Consider the following 23065-nt stretch of genomic DNA (forward strand, 5'->3'; position numbering starts at 1 on the left):
TGGTTTGGTTTGGCTATCTCGCTTTTCTGCATAAAGAATGCACCGAAGTGACACCCCCCCCCCAAAAAAAAGAAAGAACACTATCACGAATGGTAGAGACGGATGCCTTCTCCTCTGGCGACCCTTCGTAGCCAAGAAGTGTGCATGCACACGAAAGCTCATACCAATAACAAACTTAGTTGGTCTCTAAGGTGCTACTGGAAGGAATTTTTTTATTTTATTTCGACTATGGGAGACCAACACGGCTACCTACCTGGAACGGTCTTCCATGTGTAAGCAGGGCAGCAGCTGGATAGCTCAGTTGGAGAGTGTGTTTCATGCGCTCTCGCGCTCTCTCTGTACAGTGATACCTCGCCTCGGGTTAAGTACTTAATTCGTTCCGGAGGTCTGTACTTAACCTCAAACTGTTCTTAACCTGAAGCACCACTTTAGCTAATGGGGCCTCCTGTGCTATCACACCGCCAGAGCATGATTTCTGTTCTCATCCTGAAGCAAAGTTCTTAACCTGAAGCACTATTTCTGGGTTAGCGGAGTCTGTAACCTGAAGCGTATGTAACCTGAAGCGTATGTAACCCGAGGTACCACTGTACATATAAAGAGAACATGAAATGAGCCCTGCTGCCTCAGTCCACAAACGCCTCTCTGCTCTCAGCCTCCCGATCTTCACAATGACCAACCAGCTGCCTATGAGAAACCTACAAGCAGGGCATGAACATGACAGCCCTCACTTCTTGTCATTCCCCAGCAACTGGTCTTCAGAGGCCTGCTGCCTGGGAGCCTGGAAATTAGACCCCATTCCTAGTACCCGTTGATTGCTTTATCTTTCATGGATTTGTCTAATCCTCTTTTAAAGCTGTCCCAGTTGGCAGCCACTGCTCCATCTTACTGCAGTGAATTCCACGGTGCAGCTGTCTGCCTTGTGAAGAAGCACAGGCTTCCATTGGCCCCGAATTTCATACCATTCAGTTCCATTGGATGACCCTGAGTTATCAAAGGGAGAAGCCCATCTACTTCCTTGACATCACACATCTTTTTAGAACCCTCAGTCATAACTTCCCCTTATTTATAACTCCCCCCCAAAATTATTTATTCCCTCTCTCCAATGTTGTAATATTTCTTTGTAGGGGAGTTGCCCCAATCCCCTAATCCAGGCACAGGCAAACTCAACCCTCCAGATGTTTTGGGACTACAACTCCCATCATCCCTAGCTAACAGAACCAGTGGTCAAGGATGATGGGAGTTGTAGTCCCAAAACATCTGGAGGGCCAAGTTTGCCTATGCCTGCCCAAATCATTTTGGTTGTCATTCCTGCACCCTTTTCAACAGTACAATATCCTTTTATTGAGAAGCAGCGATCAGAACTGTGCACAGTATTCCAAGTGCAGCCACTTACGAATGTTGCAGTAAATGGTTTTTAATGTAATTTTTATCCTGGGCTCAGTTACGGAAATCCCAATCCATAATCCAGGTAGCAATATTGCTAGCACTTAAGTGTCACTTCAAAGTGGTATTTGAGTTACTCACTTTGTTGAATGGATGCTGACCCTTGATTCATTGTTGAATTGTATATTTTATTAGTGTGGGGGTTTTTTAATATTTTGTAAGACACTTTGGAGGTGGGATTAAAAAGTGCTTTAAATATCATCTCGGTTGGCCTGTTGTGTGCTTTGCCTTCCCACCCAGTCACCCTAGTAAAGTGCCACAAGTGCCCTGAATGAAAAAAATGGAGAAAGATGGTTTAAGTATGGCAAATATGAGGGAAGCTTTGTTCAGAGCTCTGCCCTCATGACTCAGCCCATAAGAGGGAGAAGTCCTAGGTGGATTGGAGGAAAAGTCACACAGGAGATACACCCTGTGGGTGTCTTTAGCGTGGGAGAAGCTTCACTGTCAGCTCAGCTCTGAGAACCCACAAGGGAGAAAGAGACACCATGGATGCTCTCTGTGTGGGAGAATATAATAACATAATAAGTTGGTTGGTTGGCATCTGTTGTGTCTTGGGAGACAATGGAGACCCTTCTGGAAACTGCAGAAGAAGAAGAAGAGTTTGGATTTGATATCCCGCCTTTCACTCCCCTTAAGCGGCTAACAATCTCTTTTCCCTTCCTCCCCCACAACAAACACTCTGTGAGGTGAGTGAGGCTGAGAGACTTCAAAGAAGTGTGACTAGCCCAAGGTCACCCAGCAGCTGCATGTGGAGGAGTGGGGAATCGAACCCGGTTCACCAGATTACGAGTCCACCACTCTTAACCACTACACCATGCTGGCTCCCTGTTGTGTCTTGGGAGACAATGGAGACCCTTCTGGAAACTGCAGGAGCATAAAGTGCTGTTGTGCTCTGGCTCTGTTTGCAGGCTTCCCACAGGCATCTGGTTGGCCACTGTGAGAACAGGGAGCTGGACTAGATGGGTCATTGGCCTGATCCAGCAGGGCCTTTCTTAATATTGTTGTGCTCTTTTTTTGTTGGGGAACAGGTTCCCCATCCCTGAGGGAAGAGGTCACAAAAAGAACAGCCATCTAAAGGCCTTTCAGGACCTTGGACAGGTCCATTGGGTGCAGACTACTTGTCTGATAGCATCGCACATCCAGCTGATTGCAGCACCGCCAGTTCCTGGGAAAGTGGAGAGCTTCAAGGGGCAACCTCTGGAGCTGGTGCCAAAGATTGGGTCAGTTCTCAGCTGGTCTCTTGCCCTGTGCCTACAAACAAGCACTGCAGAACACAAAGTCTCTGGACACTGAGGGTTCTGGTATCTTGGCAGAACCTGGAGGCTCTGCCTTTTGGGGTTCTGGCTCAATGCCGAGTTGAAAGTTGGGACCTGGGTCCAGCAACCTCTGTAGCTGCCTCACCTGACCTGGTTGGCTCCTCCTCTGCCATATCTGGATCCTTGCACCTAGAATTTAGGAAGCTGCCATATACCAAATGCGGCGGGAGAACGCTTCTCCTGACTTTTGTTTGGTCTGTTGCAGTGGATCAGGGCATCAGTCTTGCTTGCATTTGCAGTAGAAAACCAGTCCCTTTGTAGCCCTGACCCAGTTTGTGGCACACAATGCAACAACAATGCAGAGACTAGAAGGGTGCTTGCATTGATAAACCCTCTGGCAACCAGGAAAACCCGTTAAATCAGTTTCCTTGGGGATGAGTGTGACTCCAAACAAGCACTGCTGCTTTCGTAGGCTTCATTTAGGACACTTGGGGATTTGTAAAGTAAAGCTTGTTCCCTTCCCTGCATGCTGGAATTTGTCCCACATGTAGGCAAGATGATAATCTTGAAGCCCATCTGGAAGGAATATTACAAACTCTCATATTAGCCCTTCCCGTTCTCTTCTATGTGCCAGTGTTGTGTAGTGGTTAAGAGCGGTAGTCTTGTAATTTGGTGAACCGGGTTCGATTCCCTGCTCCTCCACATGCAGCTGCTGGGTGACCTTGGGCCAGTCACACTTCTCTGAAGCCTCTCAGCCCCACTCACCTCACAGAGTGTTTGTTGTGGGGGAGGAAGGGAAAGGAGAATGTTAGCCGCTTGGAGACTCCTTCGGGTAGTGATAAAGCGGGATATCAAGTCCAAACTCTTCTTCTTCTTCTTCAACAAACTGCTTCCTCCTTTCCATGTGCACAGATCAAGTCTGAAATCTTACAAAAGGGAGAACCTTTCACCCATTCAGTCAGTCATCATCACTCTCATTATTAGGAGCAGCCACAGGACTGAAATGCTGAGTTTTCTCTCTATGGCTGTCATCCCTAAAACTCAGAGCAACTGCCCTAGGCAGAGCTTATGAGTTTCAAGAGCACATTCCCAAGTATGGGAAGTCCTCATCCTTGCCTCTTTTATTGGCTGCATCACACACTTACAAACACATGCACTCAGGCATATACATTTCCTCTCCACTCTACCATATACCGTATTTCACATCTATAAACCGCTTTCAGGTTGTGGTTGTTGTTTTTAAAAACAAAAAACAAAACAAGCAGTATATAAATTTTATGAAACAAAATGAATGGCATGGCAAGAGCCTTGCCAATCACATTGTAGGTAGAAATGTTGCAGTCTTTCTCTATTTCCTAGGAGTGACATAACTCCAGTGACACTTAATTTTCCTTGTAGACTAGGGTCTCTCATTTCTTTAGGCTAGGAAGGTGAATGCGTTAAGCTATTGGTTTAAATGCACCTGTGACCTTATGTTTATGCTGCACCATATTATCCAGCTGATGATTAATTTCTTTGTTGTTTTATAATAAATGGGTCTTCTCTTGGCTGCCCAAAGAAACCGCTGATGTGGTCTGAATCAACCGTTTAAACATTTTCTGAACAACCCTCAATGTGAGTCCTGCATAAGTTTCTATCTCATTTTTCAGGGACATGTGTGGCACAGGTTGGATCATTGATCTATTAAGTTCAGTACTGTATTGACAGAAACCTCTCCTGGCCCTAGCTAGAAATGAAAGTGATTGGACCCTTGTATTGCCTGCATGCAAAGCAGACATTCTGCCCCTGAGCTGGGGCAGTGATGGCCACCAAGATGGAATCTACACACCTATTAAAAAAACCCTGTGAAAATGCTTTTTTTAAAAAAGGTTTTGAAAAAGATATTGAATTTTGCCTAGCTCACTGTCGCCATCTAGCATCACATTTGTATACTGCACTTTACAACACATTTAAAACATTTTGTTTGCAGCTGTGTAGATGAGTCCCAAGTTGCAGGACTTCAAGAAGGAGGGGAGAGAGAGAGAGAATTGGACAAGTCTATACATGGTTACTAGTCATGCCAAGGGTATCATATTAAGGTCCATAAATAGCAACACCCTAGAGGTCCTGGGCCCTAAGGAAGTCAGATTAGCCTCAACCAGGCCCAGGGCCTTTTCAACACTGGCTCCAGCCTGGTGGAATGCTCTGTCTCCTGAGACCAGGGGCCTGCGAGATCTGATTTCTTTCCGCAGGGCCTGTAAGACAGAGTTGTTCCGCCTGGCCTTTGGCTTGGAATCAACTTGATCCCCTTCCCCTCTTTCCTTTTTCATTTCTCCTTCTGTGATGGAACTCCTATCTGGGGACTTCCCTGGCTTTTTTCTGGCCCACGTAGGACCAGTCTGGATAGTGGGCCTTGGTGAAGATTTGACGTTTTCATCCCCAAAAAGTTTTTGATTTGAGTTTCTACTGAAATGAGGCTGCATTTTAATGTTGTATCTTAATCTTGTTTTTAAGTTGTATTTTAATCAATTGTTTTTATACCTGGTGTTAGCTGCCCTGAGCCTGGTCTTGGCCGGGGAGGGCGGGGTATAAATAAAACTTATTATTTTATTTATAATTCATAATCTATATATAATCTATATAATATATATAGATTAGCTTCAACCAGAGCCCGGGCCTTTTCAACACTGGCTCCGGCCTGGTGGAACGCTCTGCCTCATGAGACCAGGGCCCTGCAGGATCTGATTTCTTTCTGCAGGGCCTGTAAGACAGAGTTGTTCTGCCTGGCCTTTGGCTTGGAGCCAATTTGATTCCCTCCACCTCTTTCTTTTTCCTTTCTCCTTTCTCCTCCTGTGATGAGGCTGCATTTTAATATTTTAATGTTGTATTTTAATCTTGTTTTTATTATTGCTTGGTAGCCGCCCTGAGCCGGGCCTTGGCTGGGGAGGGCGGGGTATAAATAATTTTTTTAAAAATTATTATTATCATTATCATTATTACCTCCAGGATCAGAGGCAGCAAAGCTTTGAATGCCAGCTGCTGGGGAGCAACAGCAAGAGGAGGCTACTGTGCTCATGCCCTGCTTGTGTGTTTCCTGGAGGCTTCTGATTGGTCACTGCAGGAAAGAGGATGCTGCGCTAGCTGGGCTTCCAGGCTGATGGAGCAGGGCTCTTCTTATGGGCACTTCCTTTCTCACTTTCCCATGAACTGAAAAGCACAGCACAAACCTCCCACTTCAAATCTGGCAACGTTTTGTAGGTTTCATCGAGATCCAGGAATTCTCATTCCCCCATCCTTACTCGGAAGATTATTATGAGAATCAAAGCACACTATAAAGCACTGCATTTGTTTATTGAATGATCATACAATTTATGGTTATTTGTGACCGTTGTAAATGTGACAAGATTCACAGCTTGCATGGTTTTTTAAAACTCAAATCTTCCCAAAATAATGTAAGGAGTCCAGTCACATTTATCTCCCCACAAATGAAGGAGGGAGGCATAAAAACTGAAAGGGAAAATACACATGCACACACAAATCCCCACAATCCAAACTGATAACATTCCTAAACAGTGTGAATGAGAACCATCACTTTAGAGAACCTGAACATGGATATTGTATATTTTGTTCTGCTTCAGAGTGGAGTTTCATTAGTTCGTTTTTTTTCTAAAATAACAGGTGCAAGAAAATATGTGCTTCAATCATTTTCATCGGTGCTCCACAGGAATGGAAACAGTTAAATGCTTTTGCACTAACTAGGGCTGCTGGTTTGTTTGTTCCATCCTTTAGCACCAGCATAGCAGGCAGAGGTTCAACAGATGCAGCTTTTCCAGCATGGAGATGACACAAGCTGCATGTTTTGTCTGTGATGCATTTGTTAAAGGCACTGCAGAAAGATCATAATCACATTACTTTGACAAACGTCTCTTTAATTGTTCATCTTTCACTGCTCACAGTAAGATAAACCAACCAGTTCTCCACATAATATACTCCACATCCCCTAAGCCTCCACAATTCCTGCTGTCATCTCAACTGTATTTGCTTCTGCGAGGTCAGGGGAAGTTACTTCAGTGTAAGTGCGATTGGCATCAGGTGGCATACAGGTCGTTATCAATGTCAATGGATCAATAACAAGATGCAAAATGCCTGCCATTTCTGTTCTTCACCAAAGCTTTCTGCAAGCCGCTTTGTTTCCAAAACCGGTGTGGTGTAGTAGTTAAGAGCGGTAGTCTCGTAATCTGGTGAACCGGGTTCGCTTCCCCGCTCCTCCACATGCAGCTGCTGAGTGACCTTGGGCCAGTCACACTTCTCTGAAGTCTCTCAGCTCCACTCACCTCACAGTGTTTGTTGTGGGGGAGGAAGGAAAAGGAGATTGTTAGCCTCTTTGAGACTCCTTCGGGTAGTGATAAAGTGGGATATCAAATCCAAACTCTTCTTCTTCTTCCAGGCAAAACTCAAGATGCTGATGATAGTGTTTGCAGCCCTAAGTGGCTCAAGCCCCAAATGCCTTCTCCCCTACAGAGTCTCCTGGGTGTTAAGAACAGCAGACAGAATCACAGAATTGTAGAGCTTCAATGGATACCAAGGGTCATCTAGTCCGGTGTTTCCCAACCTTGGGGCTCCAGCTGTTTTTGAACTACAACTCCCATAATCCCTAGCTAGCAGGACCAGTGGTCAGGGATGATGGGAAGTGTAGTCCGAAAACAGCTGGAGACTCAAGGTTGGGAAACACTGATCTAGTCCAACCCCCTGCAATGCAGGAATCTCAACTAAAGCATCCCTGACAGACGGCCATACGACCTCTGCTTAAAAACCTCCAAGGAAAGGAGAGTCCATCACCTCCTGAGGGAGACCGTTCCACTGTCAAACAGTTCTTAACTGTCAAAAAGTTGTTCCTGATGTTTAGTCCGAATCTCCTTTCTTGTAACTTACTCCCTAGAGAGGGAATTTAGAATTGCAACCCAAAGAAGGTGAGGTTAGAGAGGACGGACAGCTATACTGCTCCTGGATATAGCAAGCTGGTTTTTGATCTGGAAGAGGCGATCCCAAACTGTGGTCTGTGGACCACGAGTGATCAACACGCTTCATTCAGGTGGTCTGCAGCATGTTAAACATTTGCTGTAATTTTCAGCTGTATTTTTTTTTTTTATTGCGTCTCTTATTTCTAACATTGTATATTATTGCATTCAAATTGCAATTTGACAGAAGCAATGAAAATGCAACGAAAAACCATTCAGTGTTTAGCACAGCACAATTGCTACAACAGGCAGAAGAAAATCAGTAGATGGTCAACCAAGACCCTAAGCGATTTCCAGGCGGTCGGTGAGGCAGTGCAGGGACAGGTTTAGGAACCACTGATGTACAAAGACCCATGTCCTTCAACTTCTGCCTTTGATTGTGTAGAGTTTGGCAAATCCTCCCTTCTTAGCCTTGACCGGAAAAGGGGCTTGCTAGTAACAGTCAGAGCATTTTGCACCAGGGATTGTGCAGAGCCAGTGTGGCGTAGTGGTTAAGAGCAGTAGACCCATAATCTGGTGAACCGGGTTTGATTCCCTGCTCCTCCACATGCAGCTGCTGGGTGACCTTGGGCTAGTCACACTTCTCTGAAGTCTCTCAGCCTCACTCACCTCACAGAGTGTTTGTTGTGGGGGAGGAAGGGAAAGGAGAATGTTAGCCGCTTTGAGACTCCTTCGGGTAGTGATAAAGCGGGGTATCAAATCCAAACTCCTCTTCTTCTTCTTCAAACCCAGCTTATCATGTGAAACAGTGTGATCTAGGTGCTTTTGAATACCCCAGAGGAAGGAAGACTAGAATTCTCATCATGAGAGTGTCCATTTCAAGTTCACCTCCTAGGAATAAGCAAGACATTCCATGAATTCCCAGGAAGACCATTAAGAGCATCTCACGCCTTACAGTCTAAGAGGAAAACTTATAAGCCGGCAGGTCCGCAAGCACAGCTTTTCTGTAATGGATGCAGGGATACAGTTGCCCCCAAAACTCTTGTTCTGAAGGCAACAACAACCATATTCATCAAACAAGGTTAACAGCAGTAGCAGATCAAGTTCTGGGCAAATCTTGGATTCTTTTAGAGACATCCATGGTGCAGGATGGTACAACAAAGGCTACAGCAATAGATAGGGAAATGTCCACCAGCTAGACTTTCTCTTCACCAAATGCCAGTGATGACAATGAGCCTAACTTTCCATTTCAGAACGGAAGACTTTTATTTGATAAGCACCTGCCTGGCGTTCCTCTGTCCCGTATGGATTTTCTGGTGCCTTGTAAGATGCGAATTCCGATTGAAGCTCTTCCCACATTCGTGACACTCGTAAGGTTTTTCTCCCGTGTGGATTCTCTGGTGTTTCGTTAGACAGGAGCTCTGACGGAAGCTCTTCCCGCACTCCAGGCAGGTGTACGGCTTCTCACCTGTGTGGATTCTCTGGTGCAGAATGAAGTCCGAGATCCCCCGATAGTTCTTCCCGCACACGGCGCACAGATAAGGTTTCTCCCCCGTGTGGATTCTCTTGTGGACGACCAAGTGAGAGCTCTGTGTGAAGCACTCGCCGCACTCCCGGCAAATGTACGGCTTTTCCGCCGTGTGGATCCTCTGGTGCCTGATCAGGTGCGAGCTGACAAGAAAGCTCTTCTCACAGAAGGAGCACTCGTAAGGTTTCTCCCCCGTGTGAATCCGCTGGTGAGCCACAAGGTTGGAGCTGACACTGAAGCCTTTCCCACACACGGGGCATTTGTAGGGCTTCTCGCCCGTGTGGATTCTCTGATGTGCGATAAGGGTCGAGCTCTGGGAGAAGCTTTTCCCGCACTCGGGGCAGGTGTAAGGCTTCTCCCCCGCATGGATCCTCCGGTGTTTCACGAGGGCAGAGCCATCGCTGAAGCATTTCAGACACACACGGCAGACGTAGGGTTTTTCCCCGGTGTGGGTCCTCCGGTGCCTTATGAGAGGGGAGCAACGCTTGAAACATTTCCCGCAATCGGGGCAGTTGTAGGATTTTGCCGGCTGGGGAACCTTTTTCTTCTTCACTGCTCTCTTGCTGAGATCAAGGGCAGTTTCCTCACGACAGGAGGACTTGCGCTTCCTCTTCTTTGGCGGGCACGCCGGCGGCAATTCAGGATTGCACTGAATCGCACAGCCTTCCTCTCGATCAAGGCCTTGGGAAACGTCGGCACCTGGTTTTTCCAGCAAAGCATCTTGCAGAATCTCCTGCTCGGTTCTTTCTTTGAGAGATGTCTGTGCCTCACTCTCGCTTAGCATTTTTCACCTGCTGGGAAAGAACAGATCCCCACGTCTGAGATTTTACTCCAAATCACTTGTCCTTCATCCATTTCATGCCCATGACATACCTTTGAACAGGGGTGTCATTTTAGAGGGTGACCCAGGGAGCCTGAAAGTCCCGGAGGGTCTTTTGCCCCAGACCCCAAAACTACTGCCCCCCTTCCCATCTTCATTTAAACTTTTGTTTACAAGGTGTTCAGAACCACCAGAAAACACAGTGCTGTTAAGCGCCATTATCAGTTGTCCAGAGGTATCTATGCTTCTCCTGGTAGGCCCCGCAGAGGACCTTAAGGTCCACAAATGACAACATTTTGGAGGTCCCAGGTCGCAAGTGGTTAGATTGGTCTCAACTAGGGCCGGGGCCTTTTCGGTACTGGCCCCGACTTGGGCAGAATGCTCTGTCACAAGAGACTAGGGCCCTGCAGGACTTGAAATCTTTCTACAGGGCCTGCGAGACAGAGCTGTTCCGCCTAGCCTTTGGTTTGGACTCAGTCTGACCATTATGTTTCCCTCCCCTTATGGTCTTGATTTATCGGCTACTTTTAAAACGAGGCTGCATTTTAAATTGTATTTTAAATTGGTTTGTTGTTTTTTTCTTTTCCCCCTATTATGTTTTTACTGTGATATTATTGGTGTTAGCTGCCCTGAGCCTAGCTCTGGCTGGGGAGGGCAGGGTATAAATTATTATAAGCATACAATATACATTTTCTGCCCATTTCTGCCATGTCCTTTTAGTGCCTAGCAATTCAACATGCTAAACAGAACCCCAGCTATGGCTATGCCCTGCCTCCACAGTCAGAGACAGTAATGGTTCCGAAATAGCAGGAAGGCTCTTCTGCTCAGGTCCTCCTTTGCAGGGTCCACAAAGGTGAATGTTAGGCCAGAGTGAACACAGGAAGCTGGACTAGAAGGGCCGCTGGCTCTCTTCTTATGTTAACCCAGCTGTTTGTTTGTTTTTAACCCAGTAAGTGTACAAGTTCCCTCTTTTTCTTACTCTCCCTGTTAATTCTAAGGACATAGTTACAGTGCAGGCATATTAGTTGCACAGCCAATCCAAGTTCTCCAGAAGCAAATGCTACAAAACTGAGGCTGGGCGAGAGTGGATATGGAAATCTCTTGCAGAATTTTTATAATCTTCTAAGTCGTACTGTGTCATCAATATGCACGGTGCTTCACAAAGCACAAGCAAGTAAGATCCCTGCCTGGAGGAGCCCACAATTTGAAATTCAACCTAGAGGAGACAGCAGAGAGAAAGGGAGGGAGGAGTTATAAACTGGGGAAATAGTGGCACAATGGGTCAGTGAGTCTGGCTGTTAACCAGAAGGCTGGTGGCCGCTGGGGCAGCTGTGGGCAAAACATCCCTGCTTTTCAGGGCGTTAGTCTGACCCTTGGGCTCCCTTCCAACTCTACAGTGCTAGATTCTAGGCATTCGTTTGCGTCATGCATATTTAGGCTCATATTTAGGCTCAGGCGTGGGGAAAACCAAGTTTAAACGCCCAGCTCCATCACAAAGCCCAGTGGGTGACCTTGAGACAATCACGCTGTCTCAGCCTAAGCCACCTCACAGGGTTGTTGCTGAGGATAAAACGAGGAGAGAACGTAAAGTCACCTTATGCTGGGACAACTGTGACTTTAAGGAAGAATGGGAGATTTTTTACAATTTATCTAAAAAGGCCAACAAAAGGAATTGGACTCCTTGGCAGGCTTTGAATAAACATACACAAACATATTGGTTGGTAACATGGTAGACAGATAATGTAAGGATATGTATAATTTTTATAACATGCAGAGAATAAATATGTGTGGAGAAATCAGAGAGAGGAGCTGAGGGAAGTCTCGGGGGGGTGGATTTGAAGAGGAGTGGGAAAAAGGGGGAAAATAATGAATATGATATGTTTTGATAATTTGTTATGTGGAAATTATTAATAGAAATCAATAAATAAAATCATGCTGAATGAGACCGTCTAGCTCCATAAAGCTCATTAGTGGCTACTCTGACTGGCAGTGACTCTCCAGAGTTCCAGGCCTTCCTGCAGATGTCAGTGGCTGAACCTGGCTGGGGACCTTCTACCTGAAAAGCAGGTGTCTTGCCCACTGAGTGACAGCCCTTTCTCACATAGAGCTCCTTGGAAGAAAGGGAGGCTAGAACTATGTGACAAACAAGGGAAGTGTCCCAATATCTCAGCTGGGATGGCTCAGCCTGGATAGCTCAGTTGGCCAGAGCCTGGTGCTGTTAGTGCCAAGGTTGCAGGTTCTATCCCCATATGGGACAGCTGCTTATTGCAGGGGGGTTGGATTAGATGATCCTCGGGTCCCTTCCAACTCTATGGCTTTTCTCGCACTGCCAGGAAGGCAAGCCGCACCTGGCCAAACTCCCTTTCCTTCTCTCCATCTGTTCACCCTACAGAATGATCCTTAGGGCTTAGGCTGGGTGGGGATCTCTAGGCGGAAAGAGAGAAGGGGGCTCGTGCGCCTTTAACAGCAGCGCGGAAAAGGCAATTGCAGCAGCTGTAGCAATGTCATCTGCTGACATTACCTCCGCTACACAACTATTAAAGGTACAGGAGCCCCTTTCCTGCGTCTCCTCGCCCCCGAGATCCCTGCCCTGAAGCGACCTACTCGCACCCACGGACTGGCACCCACCGTTCGATTCCTCCTTTGTCCATTCATTCCCCACAAGTGGTGCAGCGAGCGGTCTGGGGACGTCTGATGCTGCAAGAAGTACGGGAGCGAGCGGCGGAGATGCTCGATCCCTTGACTGGAAGACCATCGCGACGAGACCCCCACCCCCCCATCCCCACCAGGCTGCAGCGCGTACCCCAAAGAATCACAAGCCCAGCCTGCCCGGGATCCCACGCCTCCCTCCCTCCCCCTCTCCTCGAGTGCCGGGAGATGCCCGCCCCGTCGCACCCCCCACCCCCTCAGGAGTGCAAAAGAAGAAGAAAAGCGCTTTCCCCTTGCCTTGGGTGGGGGTGGGACCCTCGCCAAGTCTCCCTCTTCTCCTGCCGCATTTACCGCGGACGTCGCTCCAGCTGCTCAGGGGTTAAAGAGCGGCAGATCCCCCCCGCGGGGATGTGGGAGGAAGGAGCAGAGAGAGAGAGCCAGTTTCCCGATCTCCCTCGGGCTCTGGTAAAGCCAGGGATGGAAGGTGGGGGGAGCAGATGAGGAGCCAAGGGGTCTTTTTTAGGTCTTGTTTGGGGCCCTCTCCAAAAGCGGCCCCAGCGCTGGCTGAGCGCACCCGACCGTGCGCCTTGCGCGCAAAGCTCCCCAGCAGCGCCTCGGGAGCCCAGCGGCCTCGATCCGCTCCTCGCCCCCTCTCTCGCCCCCGCGTCGTCCGCTCCCGCAGCGGCTCCTCCCACTCGGGCGCTGGGCTCCAGCCCCTTCCTGCCGGCTGTCCATTCCCGATTGCAACCCGGCCAAGCTCCGAGCCGGGAGAAAGAGGAGGAGAAGGAGGAGGACGAGGAGGAGGACAGCTTGGCGCGCGCCCCGAAGACGGGGCACCAACTTTGGGCGCACGTGCGCCTTTAAGAACACCAACCCCGCTGCCCCCCCTCTTGCATTAATGCACAAAGCCAGGATCTCTGCCCCCCCCCCCCGGCAAATGACGCAGGGAGCTGTGTAGAAACAGCTTTCCACGTTGGGATAATTTTCTCGGTGTGTGGGAGAGAGTCCGGCTCGGAAAGAAAGTTGCAGCCGCATGAGTGCCTTTTGGTCATTCAGTCTAAAGAGACCAGATCTCTGGACATGAACACAGGCTGACAGACAATAATAAAAATAATAGAATAATAAAATTTTATTTCTATCCTGCCCTCCCCAGCCGAAGCCGGGCTCAGAGCTGCTAACAACAATAAAAGTAACACAATTTACATAAAATCACAATTAATTGAAATGCATTCTAAAATCATTTCATTCTAAAATCAATTCAAAATGAAACCACTGGCAACCATTGGGCCAGAGCTCCGCAAAAATTGCCGAAGGAGGGAGTCAGGCTGTGCCCTGACCAAAGGCCTGGTGGAACAGCTCTGTCTTGCAGGCCCTGTGGAAAGATGTCAAGTCCCGCAGGGCCCTTGTCTCTTGTGGCAGAGCGTTCCACCAGATCGGAGCCACAGCCAAAAAAGCCCTGGCTCTGGTTGAGGCCAGCCCAGTGGCGTAGGGTGGGTTGTCAGCACCCGGGGCAAGGCAAGTAATTTGCGCCCCCTAACCCGTGGATTTTAGCACTCGAGTCTCTTCCACCAGATTAGTTAGTGCGAGCACGCCCCCCCCAGATGTTGCGCCCAGTGCGGCCAGCCCCCCTGCACCCCCCATGCTACACCACTGGGCCAGCCTAACCTCTCTGTGGCCCGGGACCTCCAAGATGTTTTTGTTTGAAGACCGTAAGGTCCTCCGTGGGACATACCATGAGAGGCGGTCCCGTATGTACCAGGGTCCTAGGCCGTATAGGGCTTTAAATGTTAAAACCAGCACCTTAAACCAGATCCTGTACTCCACCGGGAGGCAGTGCAGCTGGTATAACACTGGGTGAATGTGATCCCGCGGCGGGGACCCCGTAAAAAGTCTCACCACGGCATTCTGCACCCGCTGGAGTTTGTGGATCAGTCTCAAGGGCAGCCCCACATCAGACAAGCGTTGTTTGTGGGGATGTGTGCTCTGTTCTTCTTGGTAATATTAATGTCCCATCTTTCCCCCAGACTTGGTTAACATGGATAAAATACAAACAACCAAAAAGCAATTAGAATTGTATAATTGGGAGGGACCCTGAGGGTCATCTAGTCCAACCTCCTGCAATGTAGGAATCTCAACTGGAGCATCCATGACAGATGCCCATCCAACCTCTGCTCCTAGGAAGGAGAGTCCACCACCTCCAGAGAGAGACCAGAAAGTTCTTCCATAATGTTTAACCAGAATCTCCTTTCTTGTAAGCAACTCTGTGGAAAGGCAGATAATGAAAACAGTGTGGTTTTTCCTTTAAAAGCTATCAGTTCCCAAAGGCCTGTTGGAACAAAGCAGTCTGCGCCTGGCAGTGGAAGAACAAAGAGGGAGCCAGTCTAGTTTCTTGAGGGAAGGAGTTCCAAAGCCTGGGAGCAGCCACTGAGAGGGCTCTGTCCAGCGTCCCCCCCACCCCCCCACCCAGTGTGTCTGTGAGGCTGATGGGCCTCCCCTCCCTGCAGATTTCAGAGACTGAGCAGCTTTGTATGGGAGAATATGGTATTTCATGCAGCCTGGGCCTGCCCTATGCCTTCTAGCCTTGGATTTCCTGTTCTGGAGCAAGGAGTTGGCATAGAGGTTGTACAAGACCTAGTGTATCTGAAGAAGTGTGCATGCACACGGAAACTCATACCAATAACTAACTTAGTTGGTCTCTAAGGTGCTACTGGAAGGATTTTTTAATTTTTTAATTTAATTTAATTTAATTTGTTTCATTAAGACCCACTTCCAGTTTGATAATGTGTGGTGTCTGTTCTTTGGGGGCAAGAGTTTCCATATCTTAGAATATAGGGTTTCTTTCTTTCTAAACTGCCCTGCAACCAAATGTATCCAAGGGGCATGTACGAAAAACAAGAACAATAAAAGAAATTGGTAGAGAAAGCTGTGACAGCTCAGTCAGTAGAGCATGAGACACTTAATCTCAGGGTCGTGGGTTCGAGATGCACATTCATTGCAAAATGTTGAGACTAAATGACCCTCTTGGTCCCTTCCAACTCTACAATTCTGTGATTCAGTGATGGGGGGGGGGGCAGGGAATATGTGCAAGGGTTGCTCCTCCCCTATGTCCCAGTCAGGATGTTAAGATCTGCATAAGGGATTTCCCCCTGGGTATATGGGTGTACATTCTTATATACAGCTAGTGAAGTTTTTCCTGGCATGAGAGAAAGTGATGGGAGAAGGGACTTCACTTGTTTGGTGTTGCAGCCCTGCGACCACTTACCTGGGAGTAAGCCCCACTGAACTTGGTGGGACTTACTTCTGAGTAAGTAATACATGGGATTGCACTGTACATCCTGCATATCTTAAATATTTCAAGAGGGGGGGCTAATTTTAACAGGTGACAACTCCTAACCTATTGCAGGTACCACTAAGCAGGCATCTCTAACTCCATAAAACCCTCTGTCGAGTCTCCCCACAGTTTTTCATCTGTCCCCCCCCAAAAAAAATTGGCTTTATTCTTACTCTCACCCTTCTTTTTAAAATTTTCTTTCATGCTCCTGTGTAAAAGTAAAAAAATGGAAATCTCCCACCCTGCTTAAAATATTGATTTATTTTATTTTATTTTTTTAGAACCTTGCATTTGTATCCTCTGCATGCACACACTGAGAGGGGGCTTTTCTCCAGGGATTTGAACCCCCACCCCCATCAACCATCAATCCATTATACTTTGCGCTCTTTCGTTTCTCTTTCATTTCTGTCACTTTACTTTAAGAAATTTCTGCAGAACTGACCCAGCTAATGGAAAAGCCTTCCTGCGAGGCAAACCCTTCGCCACCACCTGCTAGCACACAACCCCACCTTAGAAGGTCTATAAAACTCACCCCGTCCCACTTTTAGGTCTCTTCTAGACAGACCCTGACCTAGAAGAGAAGGCAACAAAAAACAGTAGTGCCTACAGAGGGAAAAATCTGACTTAGGTGAGTGAGATATTATTACCTGCTCCTTATTTGAGAGCCTCTGAAAGGAGGTGCTGTTTTCTAACTTTGCCTATTGTTGCTGATACTCTGTTTCCGATTAGTTGTTCCTTCTGGACGTTTCCCTAAGGAACCAAAAGACAAACTGGGAGCTTCTCTGCTTGCTTTAAACCGTTTTGAATATTGCGTTTCAATTGTTGTGACCTGTGAAGGACAGGTGATAAAAAATAGTAGCTTATATTAAGGCTTTCTCCTCTGTGTTCTGTGTCCCACGGCTGCTTCATTCTGAAGGCACTGCGATATGGGGTTCCCATCCCCCTCTGTTCCTGCACTCTACGTTTTTTATCATAAAGACCTTGACTTTTCTGCCTTAGGAATGCAGGAAGTTATTTCCCACTGAGTCAGATCCCTGGTCTATCTGCAGCTCATTGTGGCCCATGGTAGCAGCTCCTATCCAGGATTTCAGACAGGGCTCTCTCCCTTAGTCCTACTTGGAGGTGCTGGGAGTTGAAACTGGAATATTCTGCATGTGAAAAAAAGCAGAGATGCCGTCCACTGAATTATGGCCCATCCCTTGAAAGCAGTGGAGGGTAACTTTTTTTGAAGGTTGGGGCAATATTAGCAGAAGGGGAAGCGATAGTGAGGAACATATGCCAGTAGTGCAGAGGAGACACTCCTTTTCTCTTTTTCTCCTTATCCATTCATTATTTGTAACACACACCCAAAGCTTATTCCCCTCCCCATCTATTCTTGCATGCTAAATAACACCCCCCCCCATATACTCTCATGTAAGTGTGCACCATCTTCATTCATAATTTCATTCATTCTCGTTCACCGTTTTCCAAACCGCCTCTTTATTCAGCTTGCAAACTGATTTGTTTGCACAACGTTTGTGGGGAGGTTTGATAGCTTGCTTTCCAGAGCGTTTTCCTATTGCTTTCCCTATTGCAAAAAAAGTTCAGTTTGGCACAAGAGCGCCAAATCAGCTTCAGTTGCCAGTCATCCAAGGTTGGTCTTAAAGGGCTAGCGGCCTCCCACACGAGAAAGTGACTGCTCCCTGCTCCTCCCTTGCCCCCTGCTCAGGTGGGGAGAGCAACACGGTCTGCTCATCAGCAGAGAAGCGCTGGTAGTAGATGGGGCTTGGGGGTGCTCAGGGCAAAGGGAATATTTCCCATTCTGGTTCAAAGGGGCTCCTGTGCTTTTAGCAGCTTGGCCTCCATAGCAGAAATGCTTCTTGCAATCCACAGAGAGGGAGGGTGTTGTTATGCTTCGATCCTGCTTGCAGATTTTCCTTAGGCATCTGGTTGGCCGTTTTGAGAAAAGGATGCTGGAATAGATGAGCCAAAGGCCTGATTGAGCAGGGATCTTAAGTTATTGGGAAACATGCTTGTTTCCAACAGACAATGCCTTGCCCCCAACTCTAGTTAAATGGGGAGCCTAGATAAAAGGGGAAGAGGTGTATAGGTTGGCATGTGCAATTTTAGGAACTGGAGTCCAGGGAACTCATGGAAAGAGATCTATTGGCTTCTTAAAGAGCTTCTCTTGCCCATCGCTTCTAATAAACTCCACAATATTGTCGGAGAGAGAGGTTTGAGAGATTCTTACTCTCTCGTAGTGGAATTAGCACAATGGTGATTGCTCCAAACACATTAAAACTTGTTTAGATTTTTATCACCCTCACCCACCTTTAAACAAACGTTCCCCACAAAAATACTTAGGCTAGAATAAATCACAGACACTCAACTTTGGAAATAAGTGAAGATTTTACTCAGAGTTCCACAAGTTACAGCAAACAAGTATCCACACATGGGATAAACATTAAAAGCTTCCCTGAACAGGGCTGCCTTCAGATGTCTTCTAAAAGTCTGGTGGTAGTTCTACTCTTTAACATCTGGTGGGAGGGCGTTCCACAGGGCGGGTGCCACTACCGAGAAGGCCTTCTGCCTGGTTCCCTGTAACTTGGATTATCGCAGTGAGGGAACCGCCAGAAAGCCCTTGGCGTTGGACCCCAGCGTCCGGGCAGAACAATGGGGGTGGAGACACTCCTTCAGGTATACTGGACCAAGGCTGTATAGGGCAGTATATAAATTCAAATAATAATAATAACAAACTTCCCATCCTTCCCTATAATTTCAGTGAACAATGGAGCCCCCTAGCAATGAAGCCAGAGGGCAGCCCAGCATCAAGGTAGAGACGGAGGCCACCATTCTTTCCACAGCCCAGCCAGCCCAGAAGAGCTACCAGTGCCTGGAATGTGGTAAGAGCTTCCGCCGAGGCCCGAGCCTCTTGACTCACCAGAGAATCCACACGGGCGAGAGGCCCTTCCAGTGCCTGAACTGCGGGAAGCGCTTCACTCAGCAGTCGAGCCTCACCATTCACCTGAGAATCCACACAGGGGAGACCCCTTACCACTGCCCTCAGTGCGGGAGGTGCTTCCGCCAGAGTTCGAACCTCCTCAAACACCAGCAGCTCCACGCCGGGTTGAGGCCCCACCTGTGCTCGGAGTGCGGGAAATGCTTTGCCCAGCGCTCCAACCTCCTCATTCACCAGAGAATCCACACCGGCGAGATGCCTTTCCTGTGCTCCGAGTGCGGGCAAACCTTCAGGCAGCACCGCAGCCTGCTCATCCACCAGAGGAACCACCAGGCCGGCGGCGCGGCCTGGGGCTACGAGTGCCCCGAGTGCGGGAAGAGCTTTGCGCAGAGCTCCGACCTGGTGAAGCACCTGCGAGTCCACACCGGGGAGATGCCCTACACCTGCCTCCACTGCGGGAAGAACTTCCGGTACGTCTCGAACCTCAACAGGCACCGGAGGACGCACACCGGGGAAAAGCCTCACGCCTGCCGTGAGTGTGGCGAGTGCTTCAGCCACCTGTCCAGCCGCAACACGCACGAGAGGACCCACACCGGCGAGAGGCCGTACGGCTGCGCCGAGTGCAGCAAGAAGTTCATTTCCAGCTCCAAGCTGGCCCGGCACCGGAAGATCCATTCCAAGAAGCCGCCTTTCCTCTGCAATGAGTGCAACAAAGGCTTCTTCCACCGTCCCGCCCTCAAGAGACATCTGCACCTCCACAAACCAGGTGTTCCGAAAGGAAAGGGGAGTAACGGAACAAGGAGACTTTGCTAGGCCGAGCTGAATGCCCCCAACCCAGGTAACTTGGTGTGTGTGTGTGTATTTATACTACAAGCAGGGGCGGGGTTGGTGGGAACTCACCAGAACTCAGTTCCGGCCCCTCTCAGGTGGGCGCCATAATAATAATAATAGTAGTAATAATAATAATTAATAAATTATATCCCGCCCATCTGGCTGGGTTTCCCCAGCCACTCTGGGCAGCTCCCAACAGAATATTAAAAACATCAAACATTAAAAACTTCCCTAAACAGGGCTGCCTTCAGATATCTTCTAAAAGTCAGATACCGTGGTACCTCGGCTTAAGTACTTAATTCGTTCCAGAGGTCCGTTCTTAACCTGAAACTGTTCTTAACCTGAAGCACCACTTTAGCTAATGGGGCCTCCTGCTGCCGCCGCGCTGCTAGAGCACAATTTCTGTTCTCATCCTGAAGCAAAGTTCTTAACCCGTGGTACTATTTCTGGGTTAGCGGAGTCTGTAGCCTGAAGCATCTGTAACCTGAAGCGTATGTAACCTGAGGTACCACTGTAGTTGTTTATTTCCTTGACATCTGAGGGGTGGGTGTTCCACAGGGCGGGTGCCACCATCGAGGAGGCCCTGTAATCTTACTTCTCGCAGGGAGGGAACCGCCAGAAAGCCCTCGGTGCTGAACGATGGGGGTGGAGACGCTCCTTCAGGTATACAGGCTGAGGCCGTTTAGGGCTTTAAAGGCCAACATCAGCACCCTGAATTGTGCTTGGAAATGTACTGGGAGCCAGTGTAGTTTAATGCTTCCTTGATAGAAAGGATGTATCCAGAGGGTGGGGTTGCATCAGATTTGCCCAAACTTCTTTTTCTCATTTGTCACGTGTACCAGCCGGCTCTGCATTAGCCAGAGCAAAAGCTACAGGAGCATTGCCATTGTTGGCAACGTTGAGAATAGTTGCTTGGAACCCCAACTTTTTGTTCTACTTGGCAACTTTCCCACCTGATTATTATCAATCGGGCCCCAAACCCATAATCTGAATCTGCTCTTCTTTCTCTAGTTTAAAGAGGTACCCAGTGTGGTACCCTGTTGAAATGTTGTTGGGCTACATCACCCCTGATCATTGGCCACAGCTGGGGTTGATGGGAGTCATAGTCCACATTTCCACACCATGTTGGCTGCTCCTGCTCTGGTCTGTCCTTGGCATCGGTACTGGGTTGGTTTTGTAAACAGAAGTTCCACCATCTTCATGGGTTGTTTGTGAGGTTCTGGAGGCATCTAAGTCACTGTTCCAAAATAGAATGCTCAGCTAGAAAGATCCCACTATGCAATTGTTGCTCTTCATCTCTCAACAGAGTCACTGAAGAATTGTCAGAGACAGTCTTTGTGGAGACCCCGAAGTCGTTCCGGATTCTGCAGGTCTTCAGAGTCCCACTTGCAGTTTCTTTCAGCGCTTGCAAAATAAACACACACCTGCCTCCTCCAGGTAGGAACTTGATGAGTTATTGAGGTCTATCCAGAATCCCTTTTTCAAGTTAATTCTTGGCATGTACTATTGCTGAGGGTGATTGGATACAAAGGAGCTTCAAAGAGTTGGTGAATCAGGAATGGAAGCTTATCACGCAGGGCTGAGAACCACCAACCTACTAAAATTCATTTCTCCTGTCCAACAGGCAAAAATACAGACTTTCACTCCTCCTTTAATGCTGCTTGCCCTGTGGTTGTTTGACCTGACTTGACCTGACAGGTTGTAGTTGAATAAAGGGGACTATGGCATAGCTATAATCACTTGGTCTCAATGCCTCCCATGTAAGTGGGATGCATTTTGGTGGCATTAAGTTTCTGGTAATGTGTTTAGGATGTGGAACACATGTTTTCTACAACCTGTATAAGGAAGACCAGCAAGAACAAATTCTGGAGAGAGGTAATAGGATCTCTGTCTCACCGGCACAAACACCCGCTGCTGACTCCCTTGTCTCTGTATGAGTTTCCTCACTACAATAAATGTTGAGTCACACAAAACACTGTTTGCTTCCTTCTTGGTTAGCGGGTGTAGCCAGTGTGGTGTAGTGGTTAAGAGCGATAGACTCGTAATCTGGTGAATCGGGTTCGCTTCCCCACTCCTCCACATGCAGCTGCTGGGTGACCTTGGGCTAGTCACACTTCTCTGAAGTCTCTCAGACCCACTCACCTCACAGAGTGTTTGTTGTGGGGGAGGAAGGGAAAGGAGAAGGTTAGCTGCTTGGAGACTCCTTAGGGTAGGGATAAAGCGGGATATCAAATCCAAACTCCTCCTCTTCTTCTTCTTCTAAGAAATGCAAGAGCTGTTCGACAGTGGACTCCTTCAGGACGCTGTGGACTCTCCTTCCTGGGAGGATTTCAAAGCAGAGGTTGAATGGCCATCTGTCTTGCATGATCAAGTTGAGATTCCTGCATTGCAGGGGGTTGGACTAGATGGCATTTGGAGTCCCTTCCAGCTGTACAATTCTACGATTGGACAAGGTAACATAGGAAAGGAACCCAAAGGGTCATCGAATCCAAGCCCCGCCAATGCAGGAATCTCAACTATAAAGCAAAGACAAATCTTTATTAATTTATTAATTTCTACAAATTAGGGTGGGAACTCTCTCCTGCCTTTTCCCCCTGCCCCATTTTTTTAAACCTCTAGTTAAGTACTTAATTCGTTCCGGAGGTCCGTTCTTAACCTGAAACTGTTCTTAATCTGAAGCACCACTTTAGCTAATGGGCCTCCTGCTGCCACTGTGCCGCTGGAGCACAATTTCTGTTCTCATCCTGAAGCAAAGTTCTTAACCTGAAGCACTATTTCTGGGTTAGCCGAGTCTGTAACCTGAAGCGTATGTAACCTGAGGTACCACTGTACAATCCAGAGTGAAACGTGGACGATAACGAATCCCCTGCAAAAGTGAGAAGGGACAATGGTGACAGATTTTTTTAAACAATACATTAGTCCAGGTGGAGCGAGAGATCCGCACGTGCTAATTTTTTTGCCTATAGTGCAATCTGTTAAAAGTGCCGGAGCCTTGCAGGTGCGGGAGAACTCGCATGCCCACAGATCTCCAAGATCCCCAGCAGCACTTTTACCTTCCTTTACTCACCCGCCAGCTGTAACGTGGGGAAACCGGAAAGATCCGCAAGCTGTGCACAGAACACAGCAGGTACTGGCGTGTCTGTCACCCGAGCATGCTCAGTAGATTCGCGGAAGCCGTGCTGAAGCTTCCGCCCTCACTTGGGCAACCAGGACGCTGCTTCCTGGTGTTCGCGCAATTAACCCTCCGGCCGCTGGGCCGAAATAGGAATAGATGAGCTTCGAGCTATGTGATCACATCATATTTATTGCACTCGTATTTAACTAGCCCGATC

At 48.1% G+C, this 23065-nt stretch overlaps 2 protein-coding genes and 1 long non-coding RNA gene across 3 annotated transcripts in view; 1 reads left to right on the forward strand and 2 right to left on the reverse strand.

Moving 5' to 3' along the window:
* Positions 1 to 6010: 6010 nt before the first annotated feature.
* LOC309337089 (uncharacterized protein) lies at positions 6011 to 13493 on the reverse strand. Its single transcript, XM_081853772.1, has 2 exons — positions 12931 to 13493; positions 6011 to 9958 (listed from the first exon to the last, which is right to left on the reverse strand). The coding sequence occupies exon 2, from the start codon at positions 9946 to 9948 to the stop codon at positions 8902 to 8904; it is 1047 nt and encodes a 348-aa protein (XP_081709898.1). The 5' UTR covers positions 9949 to 9958; positions 12931 to 13493; the 3' UTR covers positions 6011 to 8901.
* Positions 6011 to 23065, reverse strand: part of LOC309337470 — a 119810-nt gene continuing 102755 nt past the window's right edge. Inside the window, exon 2 of the long non-coding RNA XR_014154333.1 lies at positions 6011 to 8405. This is a non-coding gene — a long non-coding RNA (uncharacterized lncRNA). The remainder of the gene's footprint in view (positions 8406 to 23065) is intronic.
* LOC309337116 (uncharacterized protein) lies at positions 18211 to 21962 on the forward strand. The gene is made up of 2 exons (XM_081853818.1): positions 18211 to 19740; positions 21040 to 21962. The coding sequence occupies exon 1, from the start codon at positions 18732 to 18734 to the stop codon at positions 19713 to 19715; it is 984 nt and encodes a 327-aa protein (XP_081709944.1). The 5' UTR covers positions 18211 to 18731; the 3' UTR covers positions 19716 to 19740; positions 21040 to 21962.

Source organism: Podarcis erhardii (assembly GCF_964252035.2).
Source record: "Podarcis erhardii genome assembly, chromosome: 2".
NCBI lineage: Eukaryota > Metazoa > Chordata > Lepidosauria > Squamata > Lacertidae > Podarcis > Podarcis erhardii.

Excerpts from the sequence above, each read along its gene's own strand:
- LOC309337116 (XM_081853818.1), top strand. The coding sequence starts at position 18,732 with ATGGAGCCCCCTAGCAATGAAGCCAGAGGGCAGCCCAGCATCAAGGTA.
- LOC309337089 (XM_081853772.1), bottom strand. The coding sequence starts at position 9,948 with ATGCTAAGCGAGAGTGAGGCACAGACATCTCTCAAAGAAAGAACCGAG.